Here is a 19,466-nt window from a genome sequence, read left to right as displayed (position 1 = left end):
CAACAAATTCTTCGGAGAACACACAGCTTGATACTCTTGCTGAAGGGGATCAAGTGAAATTACAAGACAGGGAAAAGTAATGTGTCTTGAGAGGTTAAATGCAAAAGCCTGACTGCTCCTCTCAATTACCACAATCTCACTTTGTGAATTCACTAAGAAAGCTTATTTCCAAATTATACTGAGATGAGCAAGAGGATAAGTCAGCAAAATTACAAAATGAAAGCTAACCATTTTATATAATACATGCAACCCAACCAACTGATTACAACAAATTCTGTACACATTTGAAATACCATGAAAATAGTGTCTTTAATATACAGTTTATATACTTACAATACGCAGTTTAAATTTTTTCATATACATTACAGGGATATTTATTTGCACCTGGTTTAAATAATAATCCGCCTTCAGCCTTTTACACAAAAGCCCAAAACAGCACAGAATTCCACAAAAACCATGCTTCGTTTTATAACGGAAATGTACTAAGCCAAAGTTTTGGGGCTTTCTCTTTTTTTGTCCCAAGTGTTACTTTTTTGACCTACCCAAAGTGAATCTAAAGAGCTAAGAACTAACAGATAATTTAAATATAATTCCAAAGATTGTCCAAGTTAAGAGAATCACTCTGCAGATCTCTGCAGATTTTCACACTGAAAATTTGGTTATTACGCACAGAAACGGTAAAGTCTGAACAACTCCGAACTATTAGGATTTGAAGACATAACAACTGAAGAGTCATTTATTGCTAGATCTCACCAAGGGGCCTGCATTTCCCCACTGCCCTGCTGTCCCTAATATTGCAAATATAAAGGACGATCTCTTGCTTTGACTAGGATTTCATTTGTACCTTCTAGCTTGTACGTGGCAACACTGCAATTTCAGAGCATCAAAAAGAGAAGCCAGGAGAGCTGGGCTAAGCCCTGCTCCTTTCACAGAGGGCTGGTGTTTGGCTTTTCAGTAGTGCGGTGTCCCCCCTGCCTGGCCCGCAGGCAGGGCTTTGCTGACCTGCACTGCAGGCAGACACCCCGCCGGGCAGTGCACAAGTAGCTGGTGCCAGCACATTTAATTTAGTAGGGAGACAATCAAGAAGCTGATTCAAGAAGAAAACATAGGAGAAAACACTTCAAGTATTTACAGATTTGAAACATGGTGGGTTTTGAGACAGTATTGCTATTTATGCTGTTTCTCTTGAAGCTGTTGTGGAATAAAGTCCACTAAAGTGGCAAGTAAAGCTGTTGTATTGGAAAAAAAACCCTCTGAACACACAGTTACTTCACACCCTTGCTTCTAGCTGGAAAGAATACTTCAAAATACATTTTCCTTCTAATTCTGCGTGGACCAAATGTTTTCCGTCTCTAATTTTCTAGCTGTAGGCAATTTTTACAATACAGCAAGAATAAGAATGCAAATATGCACTTTGAGTTGATTTCAATACAGCTTTGGTTAGCCAGCCAGGCAGCGATACAAAGAACCTGAATCCTAGGCACAAGGAGCATTTAAAGGAAACAAGCATTTCTCCTCAAGCTTCCTCCCCATCCCTCCCCCAGGCAATTCTGTGTCCCCCTCCAGAAAAGCCCCCATGCCAGAATCCAGCTTTCACCACTGAAGGCAGCATCAGTCCCTGTGCTGCCATGCAACTGTTGCATAGAAAGGATGTGTTTCCTGGTGCAGGACAGACAGGCTCACACGGAATGACACGCCAGATTTTTTGCTACCAAAACCCCCCAGACAAACAAAAACTCCCGAGGATAACACACAGCTTCAGACACCGATAACTAAACAAGCACCACAGGCCTTACATTTATTTAATCTGAGGAAAGAAATACAAGAGTAGGACTGGCCTATTTTAGTAGACTGCCTCCAAAAGTAAGAGATTTTAGGTCCACTCTGGCATGATGCGTGTTGTCTGAACTCAATGGCTGCATTTCTATTAGTAGACAAAATGGGCCAGAGCCTGCTCTCAGGCCCCAAGGACAACCAATACAGCTTGCATCAACGTGGTTGAACTCCATTACCCTCCAAAACCAGGCTGGTTTCCCCCACTGCTAAGCTCCAAGCTGAGCTTGGGAGTTGTCTGGGATCACCCATTGCACAGGCTGGTTGGGTTGCACCAAACCAGGCAAGAGCCCACAGCAACAGCTCAGCAGCAAGGGACCCCCACCAGAGAGTGCCTATGCTCCGGCGCCGCCCAGTTTGCTGGTACGGCTTGCAAGTCCTGTGAAATGCTGAGTGCTGTCTTCTATTCACATCAGCTGGTAAAAAGTTCATATCACAGGGATATTCCCTAGAGCGTTTGGACACTTCTTAATCACAGTGGGAACATTAAAGTAACCCTTCATCTCAAAGTACAGCAGGCAGTGCAGCATTCTGTGACCTTTTAGAGATTTTAAGCCTCCAGGTTTTACCCCCCATCCTCCTAAAGAGACTGTGGTTCTCTGCTCAGGCCTGAAGCTCTCCTCTGCTCCTGTCCCATTTCAAAGGTTCCACCATGCCTTTATTCCCAGGGACATCCATAATACCAACACATTCACATCAGTCCATCCTGTTCAGACTGTCTTCTACAGCACCAAGGACAGTCCTGACCCCCTAACACCCCAGCAGGGAAGCTCAAGAGGAAAGCAAATACATTATTTCCCATGGGCATCAGCGCTGCCATAGCCTGGCTACCTACACAGCGGTGCAGAGGCCAAGCCACCACACTCCAGATGCCCGGATTGCTCATCACTGTCTTGACTTCACCAGAGCAGATGCTTCAGTCCAGCCTGGGCATCACAGCAGGCACCTCAACACTATAGTCATACAATTTACACAACGCAAAGGTTAGGAACACATACATCACTAAAAAAGGCTTGAAAAATTAAGGTGATCAGCAGCTAAGGGCAAAAGAAAAGGTCAAATGCTAAAACATTGTGCATAAAAATAAGCAAGCAGTGCCAAGGCAGAACAAGACAACTGGACGGACATCAATAGCAAGTCTGCAGTTAGAGGTTTTAGCTGTACTTCTGCACACAGGCTCTGCTTCTGAAATTATTGCACATTTCTGGGCCTTTGAACAGGCCAGTTGTATTTTGGTCTATGCATATGTGATGCTACTGCAGCACACTCAACGAATGCAAGTTCCATCAGGCTGCTTGCGAGAAAACACATTCCAAGCAGGTAAGCAGAGATAACAGAACAGGTGACCATCCGTAGTCAAAGAACACTATTTTCTTGGGGATGTTAATATCCCAGGGGCATTAGCAATATTTAATGCTAATATTAACAAGACTCAATTTCCCCCTTTTTTTTTTCTTTTGTCTTTTTTGGGTGGTTTCTTTTTTTTTTTTTCCCCCCCTCGAAAGAGATTTTACTTGTTTTACCTGGTATTAACAAGCCAAGCAAACCAAAGAAAAGTACCTAACATTTAAAATCTGGCCCTTTCAAATCTGAATGCTCATTTGACATAGTGAGGGTTAAAATGCAACTGACTTCAACTTGCACATGCCTACCAACAAGCATACACATCTGAACGCTACTTCGATTTGATTTAGTCTTACTTGCAGCTAAAATATTTTAGGATGCTAATTAAAAAGCATCCAGACAAAGCCATTAATCTGCTGCTAAAAGTCAATACATTAAGAAGAAGAGTAGGATTATGAACTCTTGGGGTTTTTCTATTGGGATATTTTTTGGCTCACTGCTTTCTAGTACCCACATCAATTGGGCTTTGCTCTCTGGTTAGGAACTGGTGGTTTGCATTATTGCAAGATGCAAATGATGCATCTTGGCTTCGACATGGAGACATGACATGAAATTTGCCCAGGCAACAGAAAACTCCATTTGCAAATAAATTCTTTTTAATAAGTCAATATGGTTGAGAAAACAGGCAAATCAGCCTCCCAGTTTTGTCCCTGCTCTGTATTTTCTCTTGATGCTCCTACTGGATGCCTTACAATGAACAAAGATTTTTTTGTACTTCAAAAAGGTCAGGAAGGCAAGTGATGGTGTTAACCTGGCCAGGGCTCTGCTCAGCAGCAGGTGCAAGTGAAGCTGCTTCAGCATCCCTGGCTCTGACTATATGAGGATCCTGGGCACACACACTTGCCAAGGATGGACACCACTGCCTCTTTCCAGAGGACATCCAAAAATCCTTGCATTCGGTACTACAAAGGCAGGGGATCCTGGGGTTATTTAAACACATTTCAGAGAGCTCTGCCAATTACAAGCAATCAACAACTGACTGTCAAAAGTTAACCCTATTTCTAGCCTTCTGAGCAGTTAAAATCTGAAAGGTCTCCAGGGGCAGACTAATGCCCCCTTCCCATCTCTGTGCTCCTTTCTGACTGCTACTTCTGCATGACACCTACTGCAGTGAGTTTTTGCAGCTGGGCAACTGAATTAGCATATCTTACAATGCTGCAGTCCCTCCCACTTCGACACCCACATCCTCCTAGTCCTCTGCAAACAAGTCAGGTGAACTTAAACATCACAAGTATTTCCTGTAGCACGGCCCAAAACCTCACTTGGCCCCTTCTTACCAGCACGCCATGTGCTGTTTCTGTTGTCTCCCACCTCGCTAATGCTTTATTTCAAAGGCATCCTACAGGAGTACTGTCACCTTCCCACACAGATCCGACCACAGGAATAGGACAGCACATCCAGCACATTTTCAGATCACGGTAACAGCAGCAGAGGAACCATAAGGGGGTGCCTTTCGCCAGAGCCAGGCTATTGCAAGGGCTGTGCTAGCAGGCTACAGATGCAGGCAGGATCTGCCAAAAGAAGAGTCTGTGCACCGAACTGCCTCTCCCATGAGAAAGCTGCACGACCAGAAGTCATGCTACTTACTCCGGCCACCTGACTACAAAAGCAACTTTTGAAATCTACAAGTCATAAACTTCTAACTGGCCAGGGCAGAGTGGCTCAGTAGGAAAGTGCCCCTTCTTCCTCCCCTCTGGGCAATGAGCTAAGCAAAACTCTTGTTCTAAAAACATTTGTTTTCACTCAAAGTAACATGGAAAATGTATCCACATTACAGGTAGTCAGGAAGATACCATTAATAAAAATATGCTGCAAGGATAGTGTATTAGTGGCACTTCACAGCAATTCTTAACATTTTCAGATGTAGTGTTAAAATGTTTTTGTATATCTGAACATGCTTTTGTTTACAGAAATGGAAGAAAGTCACAGCATGTTGCCAAATATTATTTGAACAGAAATAACCCCATAAGAAATACATTTTTTTTGCAGTTAACACAAAACTGTAAACTGGATTGGTGTGTGTCTTTCAGCATTACATTGTTCAGTAATAAATACGACTAAGTCTTAACAGACCATGGAGTAAAAGTTCCCTTAAGTGTTCAGTTTTTAGCAGCTGTCGAATGTTTAGGGATGCACAAGGCACCTCTGCAGATTCTCTACCTTTATTATTGACATTAAAAAAAAACCCCAAAATACCCACCAAAACCCCAAACCAAAATCTGTTCACCACTCAAAAATGTTTATCTGCATAGTAAGAATTTTTCTACTACTATTTACACGAAGGGCTTTTAGTGCAAAAAACAGGAAGTGATGTATTAGCTGAAGTGCAACAAGCACATCTTGCACAGTTTCACTACTAACTAGTTGGCATCACATCTTGGGCCGCCAGCCATTAATGAACTGTAGTATTTTCTTAACCTGCAATTTGCTTAGCTTAAAGTCTTCTGACAGAATTTCTTCAGTAAGCTGAACTAGTAAATTGCCATCAATCTTCTCTGTAACAAAAAATGATATGACATCTTCTGACAGACCAATAAACCTCAGTGATTTAGACACTTCCTCTATCGAGAGTCCAGAAAGGTCTGTGGGTGGCTGCCAAGGAGAGCCATCCCCACAAGATCTTGGTGCTAACTGGAGGTGGAGGGGAGATGAGAAGGGGTATGACACAGAGAATGTATCCTGTGTGCCCTTTTTAACGAGATACTGATCTTCCAAGAGGTCTGGAGAACCAGTTTTCGACTCCTCCTCAGCACCATCTATTTTCAGTGGCAAGGGACACATGTCTGTAACCATTTTCTCTTCACTTGACTTCGGTGCCCGAGGAGGTAAGGCAGGACACGAATGGCTCTGCTTTGCGTTGCTGACTCCCAGAGTTTTCTCATCCGTGCAGTCTAGAGAGTAACTTGCTGACTTCGGACAGCTAGACATGGTGTTCGTAAACTCTGCTGGGGTCAGTGGGGAGTACCCTGCCGGGAGCTCACACCCGTCAAAGTCAAAAGTCAAAGGTGCTGGGCAGTTTCTCTTTGGCGTGCCTGGAGTCTTCTGTCTGGGGTAACTGTAGCTCCTGCTTGGATCGAGCAGGAAATCAGTCCTATTCAGGCCTTCAGCAGTTCCTGAAAAATGGTTTGGCCAAGATAGCCTTGAAGGCAGAGCTTCAGCTGAGGGGCTTCCCAAAGGCAGTGTGCTCTCAGGCTCTTTGGATTCAGTTTTCATCATGTTACAAGGGTAGCAGGAAACAGGTGTGCTCTCAGCTGGGTTAGTGTCGCTCTCTGTGACATTGCTTAAGGAACAAAGCAAAAAGGATGTCATTAGTACAAAGAAAAAAAAAGCATCTGAACATATTCATAAATCATCTGACAGAGTCAGAGGGTGGCTGTCACAAGGAAAGAATCTTCTTTCCTCCAGCAGAACTTTTGAGATTTGAATTAACAACATGTTTGAATAATGCACTGACAGTTCTTTTACTCCTTCTACAAGCCTGACAAGATGCTGATATACCCAAAGCCTCATGTCTCGGTTTTTCAAGCTCATAAAAAAGTAGATGTCTCAATTCAGTTCTGTGTCACCTCCCAAATACTCAGTTTTTCCACTGCCAAATTCCTGAGGGACACCACCACAGAAAAGGAACAGACTCACATATACTAGGAGACATTCTAATCCTGTATTTTATATTTATATACCACAGGTGCGCCATGGTATGCAAAAGCCTGGAAGAGAGGCAGGTAACCATTGCACTAGACCCAAGCTTGACTGACTTCAGAGATGACCAGAAGCCCTTTTGGAAACAAAATTTTCATTTGTTACGGCACTTGCATGGGCACAGGGTCCTGCCCCACTGGTCACCAGTGCAAAAACTGCACCAGTGCACAGTACAATAACATAGAATAAGTTAATGCTTACTGCCAAAGGAAAGAGTTTTACCTGGAAGAGTAAGCAGACCTAGCTGTATGCGTTGAAGTATCAAGCTTTAAGCTTGCCCCAACAGTACCTTGTTTGTGTGTCCATGTCGTTAAAAAGCATGATGACAAACGCCCTTCAAAGGCACCTAAAGAAAGTTACCCTGACCTACTTCCAGGTGGTAAACTAAGCTCAGGCTGTCCGAAGGAACCGATGCTTTATATCCAGATATTCCCGAGAGACTGAGATGCCAACAAAAGCATGCAATCTGTTATCAAAAGCGAATGTTTGCTGCTTTTATGCCACTTCCTAAGAGAAAGTCTAAAGGATTGGGTTGGCCTTTGGAATTCTGGCCAATTAAGCCTGAACACTGGAAAAACAATTAGCAGATTTATAAAATCCTTACTTAATACAACAGACTGAAACCAACAGTTGAAAAAAGTTTTAATTACGCACCTCTCTCTCCTGGAAACTAACTACTCAAGAAAATCTCGGTAGTCATTCTCTGACAGCTCAGTGAAAAGTGCTTGAGGAGGGCAGCAGCTTTCAGAAAAGCAGCATAGTTTTGAATAGATTGACACAAAATTAGTTCCCTGTGTGCTTACAGTGAGTCAGAGAGGAAGCCAACCTGGACGTGCCCAGCTCAAACACAAAGCACAGATGCCTAAAATCAGCTATACTAGCGGAAAACCAGTTATAAACCTCTTCCCCAACAGATGCACTTTCCCTCTATCTAACCATCCCTCTGTCTCCATTCCGTTCCCTCCAAACTTTTTTTTCCTGTTTATGTCACCAAGACAAGTCTGCCAGTTAAAGCAGTTAGATGCAATAGCAGAAATGTTTGGGGTTTTTTTTTCCCCTCAACAAGGATACACTGCCAACTGGTCATTTCTGGCTGCTTAAAGGCCAACTGGTCTAACATACACAGTGCAAAGCATTTTTCACAAACCAAGCCATCAGGTTGCTCAATTCAGAGAAGACAGTCAGTGAGGAGTTGTAAACAACTAATGATACAGAGGAATTAAATTGATTGATCCTGTCTCTGTTCTCTAATTCAATATTAGAAATGGAAACATTTAATGATTTAAAAGATTAACAGAATTACCCAAAACTGATAAAGTAACATTTCCAAAGCAGTTCCTCATTCATCCTCCACCAAAATTAATTCACTGGGACTCTGCCAAAGGATGCAAGAGAAATCTCAAATACAGCTGAAGTGAGGAATCAGGCTTTTTTATAGGCAGATAAGGACAGATCATATCGGCTTTATTTGTGTTTAAAATATTGGCTGCAACCTTCTGTGATCCAGAAAATAAGATCAATGATAAAAATGGCAAGACTTGAAAAGCAACTTCACCAGCAATCTGGTTACTCCATGCGTTGCCGATTTTCTAGCAGCTTTCTCTGCAGCACTACGTCAATGCTACCAAAATAGAGATATCTGGCCTGGACCCAAGCTGGAGATTAATTTCATGTAAATATTGTCAAGTTCAAGACAAGTCACAGAATCATAGACTTGTTTAGGTTGGAAAAGACCTTTAAAATCATCAAGTCCAACCATTAACCTAATACTGCCAAGTCCACCACTAAACCACATCCTTAAGTGCCACATCTACACGTCTTTTTAAATACCTCCAGAGATGGTGACTCAACCACCTCCCTGGGCAGCCTGTTCCAATGCCTGACAACCCTTTTGGTGAAGAAATTTTTCCTAATATCCAAGCTAAACCTCCCCTGGTGCAACTTGAGACTATTTCCTCTTGTCCTATGGCTCGTTACTTGGGAGAAGACACTGATGCCCACCTTGCCACAACCTCCTGCATTCTCAAGAAGCTTTACTTCTCACTGTTCTCCTGGTTTCTTGGGAGGCAGATGTACTATTAGCTACAAAGAGAGAAAGCAGCATTTGCCAGGCCCCACATGCTGGGAGGTCTTGCGCTCAGCCTCCTGTGGAGGAGACCTTGACAGAACTATCCAACAGGCTTTCAAAAAACCAAACAAGCAGCCTTGATCTAGAGTGATCAGTATCAGACACACAACACTAAGCTGCAAATGAGCAGTATGGCTTAGAAAGGCAATTCCAGCATAAGTTATTACACCAATTGCATCTAGGCTGAAGTGATTTCAGTGGCATTTCAGGCCAGTTTGTAATATCCAGGCAGGTAGTATCTTGTCATTGAAGAGATACTAAAAATAACAGCAACAAGACATTCACGGCAAAAAGGAGGTGAGACTTCAAAAGTCTTACATACTTTCTAGAACCAGAGGAAGAATACTGCATTGCTAGGAAAAGGTATGAGCCACATAATACAGAATTCACTGTCAACTTTGACTAGCGCGAGTGTTTTTTCCAGTTTGTGAATTAGGTTTGTGCTGAAGTGAGTTTGATCTGGAAGCTGTTTGGCCCCCTTTTGCTCCACCTTACTTTGCACTTAGTGGTGCCTGCTGGCCTCTCTGTCCTCTGTCACACCCATCCCATACAGCTGGCACAACACGTTTCTGGATTACCATGCCCCTTTTGTGCCGCACTGATCAGAGCTGGTTGCACTGCATGCACGTAGCACTGAAATCCCATGTGAAAACTAGCTTCAGGATGTTTTGGTTTGAAGATTCAAGCCCTTCAACATTATAGAGAACTGTACAGGATTTTCCGTATAGACAACCTGTGCCACCTTACAGTGAGATTGCCTATAGCAAAATGAGCAGATATTTGATATAAATTGCTATGTCCTATCTAGTAAAACACAGTTTCTGCTGGAGCTTTGCTTCCTCTTGAATATTTAAAAATAACTTGACAGGTTAGCCCATTTCATAAAAAGTCAGCCACTCTGACACAGTACCATGCCTTTATAAAGGAGCGCCTTCAAAAAGAACACTGCTAAATTTAACTTTCTCAAAAAGCGCTAGTATGGGGCTCTCACAGCTCAAACACATACATGTTGTGCAGTCCTGAAGAGTAGTAGGACAGAGTAGGGCTAGGAGAGCGGGTCTGCTGTCGCGTAGGTTTGACTGTACGAGGAGGGATGGAAGGACTGGTGGAGGACGGCTTTGAACTCCGCGGTGGGACAGGGGGAGCATTCAGAAGCCTGCATTCCTCTTTTACCTGTACAAAAGAAGAACATGTAAGTAAGCAGTGAGAAAATCTGGGGAAGAGCACTTTCAACCAGATGAAACACATCTGGTTCTGCCTTGTTCTGTGAAAGGAAGTAATTAAAAAGGAAGAAGAGAAAAATTATGCTAAGTATATACATTTGCAACAGTAGGCGGCTGTCATAAAGTAGTCCGAAAGAATGCCTTGCTACCAGGAGAGCTACTAGCAATCTTTTTTTAGCATGCTCTTCAGTAGTTTGATATCCACTCATTTAAAAAGCAGCAGTAATGAAACAATGTAATATAACCTTCTAGTAACAAACAAAATCAGACAGACTGTTCTAGATATTTTACATTTTGTAAGGAGCAATTGATTAGGCTTAAACTTCATTAGTGTTGTTTATTTAGATGTAACAAACCAAGCTTACATAATGAAAAGATCTCAACAGACTTTGATGTTTCCTGACTGACTTCACCAGTGATATCAGCCATCCAAGCTCTAGGATAGTTCTCAGCCTCCTTTCCCCAGGAATAGCATATGTATCTGGAGATTCTGTCCTTCTGTAGCTGTCAAAGCAGTCCAGGATAAGGCTAACTACAAAACGTGCAAGTTGAAAGGTGGGGGCAAAAGAGTTTGTTCAAATAATGCACCCAGCCAACAGGTCTACTTTTTGCAGCCAGCCAACTTTGCAGTGTAAAACACATGACACTAGCACTGCTTATCTGACATCTAGTTTAGTCTGCCTGTGTAGGAGCAAAATATCAATATCCATCCCCATAGAAAAAAATGATGGAATTAAGATCTTAATCTCGTCAGTACATATCTGTGAGAGCAACTTTATTTAGTTGGGGTAGAGGTGAGCAAGGCTCTTGAGAATTAGGCTGTCAAGCAGGATTTTTAAAGACCCACCACCTCCCCCTGGGCAGGAGGAGACCTCTAAGTTCTCCTTGTCTGAAACAGTCTTAGATAACAACACTGCAGAACTAAAAGTTATCGTAGCAGTTCTGCAACACATAATTAGCAATTAAAGTGACTTAATTTATTTAAAAACAAAATAAATGTGGAACCTTTTGCAATCCACTTCAGTGCTTTCAAAATGCAACAACCCATTTAGTACTTTTCTGAAATGGAAAACTGGGGACTAGGACATTGTAGTACATTTTTTCCCTAATTCAAAACAAGTCAAAATTACAGGAAATGCCCGACAGCATAAAACACTGAAATAAATCTTGCTCTAAGGGTGCTTATTTGCTCTTTCAAGAAAAAAAAATATCAATTTTATTCATGTTTGTTATTGAATTCAGGCATAAAACTCTTCAACCATTTTAGTGCTGTGCCCCAAGAATGCCTAAGGACTTCAGTCCCATCGTGTCCCCACCCCCCGCCCCCCCGCTCCGCAGTCAGACTATGCAAAGTTAATACTGCATGCTATTGAATAAATATATATACTCATGGGGGTTCGAGACCATTCAGGGGAGCTCCTGGAGCACAGCAGACGGTCAGGGGGTTAAAGGGATTCTTTCCTGGGAAGACTGCCGGCATTCATAGGTGCTGGCGTAACAAACTATGCCAAGCTCCCTTGCTGACCTAGATTGCCGATCAGAACGAGGCCATAAATAATACCGTTTTGCGGTCCCAGTTGGTCCCTGTCACAAGACTGTGATTACAGATGCCAGACACAGCCTTCAGGAAACCCAGCAAAGGAATAAAAGGAGAGATTTTGCAGACTAAACTGACAGGGGCAAGGGGAAACTTCAGAGAAGAGCTACCCTCACTAGGTCCAAGACAACAGCAATGAAATAAGTGTGGGAGAGGAGGGGAACAGTCACAGTGCGGCACGACGATCACCTCGATGGCTGCTGCTGCTCTTAGTAGACAACACTCTTTCGCCCAGAAGCACTAGATGTCATACGGCTGCCTGATACAGACAAAGTGCATTTGCACTGCACGTCCTGGGACTTTTATTTGTCACCATCTGAGTCCTCCCATCCTCCAACACTCCTTCCTGTGACACGGGGACAGTGACCCCTTTCCAAAGGTGTGAGGTGCTACGCTGATTTTAAGACCTCTGGTCCTGTTCCTTGGTGCCAGCCCAAGCCCTGCCAGCAGCACCTGGGGCATCACTCCTGAATTGGGCATCGCAGGTGCCCGTCACAGTGATGCTTTCGAGGTTGCCCAGATAAAACCCACCCCATCACTGGCAAGACCACAAGCGTAATGCAAAGTGGTTCAATGCTCCTTGCCAACAGCAGCCTGAACTTCCAGCACACTCCATCAGGGACATGCTTTAAATCAATCAGGAAAACAGACTCTGATTTTATGCAAATTAGTGTTTGGGGACTGAAGCAATTTCTAATTTACAGGCCTTATTTCAGAGAGCATTTCCCCCCTCCCTCCCCCTTCTGCCTTCATGCTACTTTGATTTTCTAAAAGGTATTTAGAAAATACATGATATATCAGAATTCTTCAACCTGCCAGAGAAAAGAAAACCAGAACAACTTCTGAAATACCCAGCTGTCCTTTTTTCTCCTGCAAACAGCTCCTGTACACACATTTAAAATTTAGTGCATGCAAAAATACAATTGTCAGCCAACCTTCAAACAGAAATCTATGGAATATCTTTCTAGAGGGAGTGATGACTAAACCGCATGTTCATCAGCAGCTCTTGAGATCTACTTATTCTATAAATAACCTACGTGGAAACCATGCAAACATCTCCTCGGCCCCAGCCCACTGATGAATTCAGTAGGTCACTGATACTCATTCCAAAGCTGTTCCAGGAAGCCACAAACCTGAGTCTATATTATCATCATCTACGGAGATGTAGACTTTTTATTTTATTTTTATGGGGTTACAACCCCTGCCCACCCCTAAATGCAAGATACTATCTTTAGCAGAAATTTTTTCTTCTACGTGGCTAGAAAGCAATACCGAAATTGCTGACAGCACTCACATGTTACCTCAGTAATGTAAGACACGTAACAAAATTGCACATTTCAAAAAGACCTTAACAGGCAGCATACACATCTATATCTCAAATGCCACCCTGCTGCCCCCAGAAGGGAGCTGCTATGCAATGAGATCTCCCCAAATGTGAGGGTCCACACCGATGCTGTGCAGATGCTCCCTCAGCATCCCATCACCCATGCCTCAGGCATGATCTGGGGGGCCGGCTCCCCCCTGCCAGCAGGGCTGCCCTCACCCCAGCACCCCCTCGCTCTCCCACCCACTCCCTAGCGCTGGCTCCGGCACTCTGACCCCGTGCTGAAGCAGTTCAGCTCACAGAAATCAGCAGGAAACTAATCATTTTCCAGATCCAGACCTGGCCGCTTGCCCAGGCGCAGGAGTGCCAGAGCCAGCACAAAAGAGGAGCCAGGACCATGTGGCTGGGAAAGGAGGAGGAGGGTGGGACCAGCCCCACGCCAGTTTACGTCAGTGTAGGGTGCCAGGGAACCTCATCCCAGTATGGTGCTGCTGGGTACTTGGTCCCAGTCTGGCCAAAGCTTCAGTGCATACCTGACCTCGCAGGCAAGGGAGTGCTCGTGGGTTCCTGCACTTAGACATTACACATAAACACACTTTACTACGAACGCATAATGTCTTGACTTCCCTGTCTTTGCACAAGCTGCTGCAGCTGCTTTTTGGGGAAGTTTTGGCAGCGTAGTCAAAGGGCTGCAGTTGTGCGTTTTGTGTCTGCACTGGCATCCTCCTTCCCTCCCCTTGCCACACCGCCCCAGCAGCTGCACAGCCTGGCCAGGGGGATCTCCACAGCACTCCGCTGCAGGCTAACCCAGCACAAATAAATGCAGCTTTCAACCAGATTGTGACCTGGATCATGATGGGAAGGCTACAGTCAAAGCTGCTGGACTGTTAGATGGCAATAGGAAAGGGATGGGATCACTGTGGTTTGCTGCAGTTTGGTCTTAGATTAGTCTCGGTTTACTGTGCAGCCATGCTCTTGAAAATACCACAGCACTTGCAAGTGGAATGATTTTTTAATTTAAATTCCACCAGAAAAATGGCAAAACTGATTTGTTAAATACTAATATCCACCAAGAGTCACATGATGTAAGTACATAGCATTTACATTTTGCTAAAGGCTCCTAGACACCTTTCCCTGGGGGAATTTTTCTTTTTTTTTTTTCTTCCAAATAACTGTGTCAAGTGACCACACAACGGGTAGATTTTCTGGCCAGCCCACATAAGCTCCTGTTGATAAAACATATTTGTATTTTTGCCTCTGAAGTCTCCATGACATTTCAGATTCGTAGTGATTTCTCCCACAAGTTTTCATTAGAAACCCTAGGACCAAAACCATGCTATGTTTAAAATCGAGTCCTCTACAAGGCTCATTTATCAACTCTGCAGAGTTCTTATTTAAACATATTTTCTTTCAATAAGCACTACAGAGCGATTAGTTCAGGTCTAGTTTGATACAGTTTCCCTGGGGACAACGACACTTTATAGTCTTCAAAATCTGCCACACACTCCTTAACAGACAGGACAATCCCACACCAACAAACACTTCAAAACCATAACAATTCTAGCTGTCATCATTATCAGGGCCTGTTAACTGAAGATGCACACCCCAAGGTGATCTGAGGCTGTTCAAAGTGGGGTGGTGCCCCACACACTTCAGCCACAGAAAATATGAGAAAGCATGGAGGCCGTGCGGAGAGATGATGTGGAAAGCAAGGGAAGGAAGTGACCCGGCAATTCTTAGACCTTGTTTGTGTGAGCAAAAAACCCCCAGAAACACTAACACAAGGACATAATAATGAACATGCTGTATAAGCTGTAGAACTACTTGTCCATACAAGCTGGTAATTTTGAATGCAGAAACCCTGAGAATCTAAAAAGCAAATGCATTCATGTTAGTGAAGTGAGGGATCACATGGTGAATATAACTGGTAGTTCCCCCACAGAAGTTTGACGCTGCCCTGCACTGGACACTACACAGTAACAAGGATTTAGGACTACTTAGAAAAAAAATTAAAAAATCCAGAAAGTATCAGGATTAAGCTACTAGATCAGTTATATTAAATATACTTCGGTGATTTTTAGGACATGACTTACACTTGGTAGGAAACTAGTTGGAAAGTTGCACAGCCCAAAAAGTCTCACCATCTCCTTGCCCTCCATGTGCCCCCGCTCCCAAGTCTTCCCTAAAAAACATCCCCAAGCAAAGTTCACCAGCTAAAAAAAGAAACAAACCAATATAAATAACACTGACTTACTGCTTCAGATTTGGGAGGCACTGGAGGTGGAGGTAGGGAAACATCTGAAGACTTTGTGGTTGCTCCAACAGTTGCAGGCACAGGAAGAGATGCGGTACCACACTTTGATCGGAAAGACCCTCTGGAGTTGTCACATTTGTTCTTCTCGCTTAGCGAGCGAGAGAGAGGCTGTTCACCAGCTTTTCCAGACCCTTGGTCCAACCACAGCTCTTCATAAGGAAGTTCTGGTTTTGTAGGCAGAAACATCGATTCTTCGCTAACTTCAGGAAAAAGGTAATCACTGCTACTGTCACCAGACTCCTGGTACTGAAGAGCATCGTGAGAGAAGAGCGCCCACTCGTTACACAAGTCCCTGCAGCCATGGAGGTTCACTTCACTATTCCCATGCAAGTTGTTTCCATAGACGCACACCGAGAGCCGGTGGAAGGACTGCGTCAGCTCGTCCCGTGCGTAGCTGAGGGAGTTGGGCACGTGGCTGTGCCCCGTGCATCGGCTCTTCTTCGGGCTCTTGCAGTCTTCATTCCAATCAGTTTTCACATCTCTCACGGCACGGGAATACTCATCTATGTCAAACTGTTCCTGGCATATATTAAACCAATGCTGGATGAGGGATTCGTGCCACAGCTCCCCCTTCACCAGACTGTCAGGTAGAGTAAATTTCGGAAGCGTCAAGTGCAAGGGAAAATGCATGGGAATAATTTTGTTGCCGCGAAGCACGCAACAAACCACCACAGTCTTTGTTTGAATGTTGACAAACTTGTACCTGTGCCCTTCACGGATAAAATGCAGGTCATAAGGGTTTCTTGGTGTAGGACTCGGCACAGTCACGTTAACAGGCAGCCTGGTTTTTTCTACTATATTGCGAATCGTATGCTCACCTTCTTGCATCTGCACCTCCAGTGGGCTGCGAGTGCTAAACTTGCCCTTACACTGGAAAGGGAGACTGATGCTTTCGTTGGTCCTGTGGTTCATGCAGATGAGGCAGGGCATTTTGCCTCTGCCTAGCTTACTAATTGAATTGAGTTTCCCAATTTTTTTGAAGATAGTGTTGAGTCGTGACTTCTCCTTAGAAGATTTTGCATAAAGGATTTCAGCTTGCCCCATTAAAGTGAGCTCATCCCCAGTACTAAGGGTAATGTTGTAAACCTCAGTGTCTTCATTGCATTCACCTGAAGCCACCTGCAAAATAATAACAAAAAGTTTGGTTTCCCCCACTGAAGATAATACTTCAAATCATATCAAATCTATTAAGACTGAACTTACAAGACCACATATGGGGAGAAACTAAACTCACTTTATTTGAGGAGCTGAGTAGTTAAGCACAATGTATTTAACCTGAAGTTTGGCCATATGAACTTTTTTTATTGTTCTGCACATTCCTGCATCTTACTTGAGGGGAAACAACCACCTGAAACTGCCAAAGAAGGCATGAGAAAAAACATAACCAGTTTTTAAAGAAAGGACAAATCCACATATCCCAGCAATTCAAACAGCCACTTGCACCATACAGCTATGACAGAGCAAATCTGGATTCCCTTGGGTATCTTTTTCCCGTCCCCTTGCTTTTGCTGTTTGCTGGAACTTATTCACCAGGCTCTTGAGGGAAGCAAACTTCTTCTTTCACCATCTTCAGCTCCCCGAGGAACAGAAAAGATGATGTCATCACTATAGATGAAGCATATCCCTTTGATATAATCTCTTCCAGGCTAGGCGGAATGACAGATGACATTATTCCTTGAAGAAGTCAAGGATATCTGTCTACCCCACATGCATAACTCCCCCTCTGCTTTGCTCTCCTAGTCATAGACTTCCTTCCCCATTTTTTTGATCACAATTGCAATTTAAGAGATTAAACAACATATGCACAGCCATGTGTGTGCTTTTCTAGTATGGAAGTTGTACTGGAGAAAAAAAAAAAAAAAGCAAAAAGCAAAACAGATGTCCAAGGCTCATTTGTTCCTGAAGTTATTTCCTTAAGATTAGAATAACTCTTTACAGAAAAGATTGCTCTACTTCACATTTGCGTGGTTTAATGTGAAAAGCCCTTTTCAGGGACCTAACAGAACCCACCAAGTTCTTCCTCAGCAGCAGCAGCAATCTGCTCATAAAGGAAGATGTGTCAGATAAACGCTACTGGTCTGTTACAGACCATTTTATTTGGAAATATTGAACACACTAAAAAAATTGCAAAGGAAAACATATGCTAAATTTGTACATCCCTTCCTCACCTTCGCAACCCCTAAGGACTTCACGGAGCTGTGTGCAGTTCAAATATCAGGCTTGAAACTCCAGTATCATCACAGAACAGCCACTGCATGAAATCAAGGCTGTAATTCCAATCAGTTATTAACTGAGAAGTGCTGCAGATAAGGCATCCCCTTGGAAGATGTGATCTGCAATTCACCCATATTTGTGGAGGTGTGATTATCTTCTGTGAGCCCCTCAGCGCAAACGCCCAGGCAGCACGGCCGAGGTGTGCCGCCTTAGCCGTTCAGTCTCGGGGCTTCCGCATAGGAAGTCCTCCAAGCCCTGAATTATCTAAACAAACACTAATTGGTCTAATCCAGGAAACTACTAGGATTTATGGGACGTAATACTCATTCACAGTTCACACTGCTGCCCAGACAGCATTTTGAAACGCCACGACATGAAAGGAAAGTGCTTGGGTTTTTGTGCGGCTAACACCAGTGTGACACTCATTGCTGGTTTCTCCTCAGAACGGCGGCAGAGCACTGCTTGTGAGCTGCGGCCACACAGCCCTGCCCTCGGTGGAGCTGGTGAGAACTGAGGACACACAGGGCTCTGTGCATATACCATTCATTCCCACCCTCTCTTTCTGGGAGGGTGCGTTCCGTAAGAATACCGGTTTCTAGTATCAACAAGTCCCCACAGATGGCTTCTTTGGACAACGCCAGCTACGCTGTCAGATATTTTAACCTGAGCTGCTGCAGTTACAGCTTGTTCTCTCTTCCTGTGGGACACTGGCTGGAGCGAGGGAGGTGTCACAGCCTATGGCTGTGGGAGCTCCCGCTTGGCCAACTCGCAGATCCCTGGTGATTCACAAACAAACAAGCCACTGTAGAAGGAAATGATGGGTCAGATGTGAAACCACAGAGGTAACTAACTGGCCAAGCTTCACAACAAAGATCTCATGAAGCAGCTGCTTGTTAATGGCATCCATTTCAACCAGCCAAACAGTAAATGGATTTTTAGATTCAACTGGCACATTTAAAGACAGTTATTATCAATTAAAAAAATCTGGGAAACTTTTTTTTTTTTTTTTAAATACAGTTATAGGATAACAATAGGTGAAATGAGGCTGAATTTTACTGTGCTGGAACAAAAGAAAAATCATGCCATGTTTCTAGTGGATGGTATCCCTGCCCATGGCAGGAGGGTTGGAACTAGATGATCTTTAAGGTGTCTTCCAACCCAAACCATTTTATGATTCTATGATTATGCTCCTTTACAGCAGTGGGTTAAGTCTTAAATTAACCTAACAGGGTTATGTTTTAAATTTTAAGACTCCCACAAATTCAATAACATTCAGAAGCCAATTACATCTACCGCAGAATACAGCCATCAGGAAAACAATGAATGATTATCTAGGAAACGCGTTCTTTGGGGAAAGCTCAGGTACGTAGTTTCTTTTGTTTAAGGAAAGGTTAACTCAGAAAAATAGATTTTGGTAACACCTGAGACAATAGCCTATCCTGGACTCCAATTGTTCTAATTTGTTATATTTTGAAGTAGAAGTTGTTAATCACTTGGACACATAGAAACTCCTTATAAAGATGATTTGTGGCTTTATACTGCTTGTTATACCTGCTAGATTTTATTAGACTAATGCAAGCATTTCATTCACTTCAGATATACAGTTCAATTTTATTTTTTTTTGGTAGAGCTCTTTTTAACTGTTAAGTCTGATTCATAGTTACCACATAAGGTTTTTACTATTAAAGCCAAGAGACCAGTCATAGCGCTACACACATTTATATAATACA

General features: G+C 43.4%; 1 protein-coding gene across 2 annotated transcripts in view; it reads right to left on the bottom strand.

The window, feature by feature from the left end:
* Window positions 1-283: 283 nt before the first annotated feature.
* The window catches only part of GAREM1 (GRB2 associated regulator of MAPK1 subtype 1), a 106,417-nt gene continuing 87,234 nt past the window's right edge, over window positions 284-19,466 (bottom strand). For both annotated transcript variants that reach the window (XM_055705488.1, XM_055705489.1), the window contains 3 exons: window positions 15,463-16,641; window positions 10,071-10,237; window positions 284-6,517 (listed from right to left, as the gene is read on the bottom strand). In XM_055705488.1, coding sequence (XP_055561463.1) covers window positions 5,608-6,517; window positions 10,071-10,237; window positions 15,463-16,641 — 2,256 coding nt within the window. In that variant the 3' untranslated portion in view covers window positions 284-5,607. The remainder of the gene's footprint in view (window positions 6,518-10,070; window positions 10,238-15,462; window positions 16,642-19,466) is intronic.

This window comes from Falco cherrug, chromosome 3 (genome assembly GCF_023634085.1).
Source record: "Falco cherrug isolate bFalChe1 chromosome 3, bFalChe1.pri, whole genome shotgun sequence".
In the NCBI taxonomy this organism is placed as follows: Eukaryota; Metazoa; Chordata; class Aves; order Falconiformes; family Falconidae; genus Falco; species Falco cherrug.
This window is presented reverse-complemented; position numbering and strand designations above follow the sequence as displayed.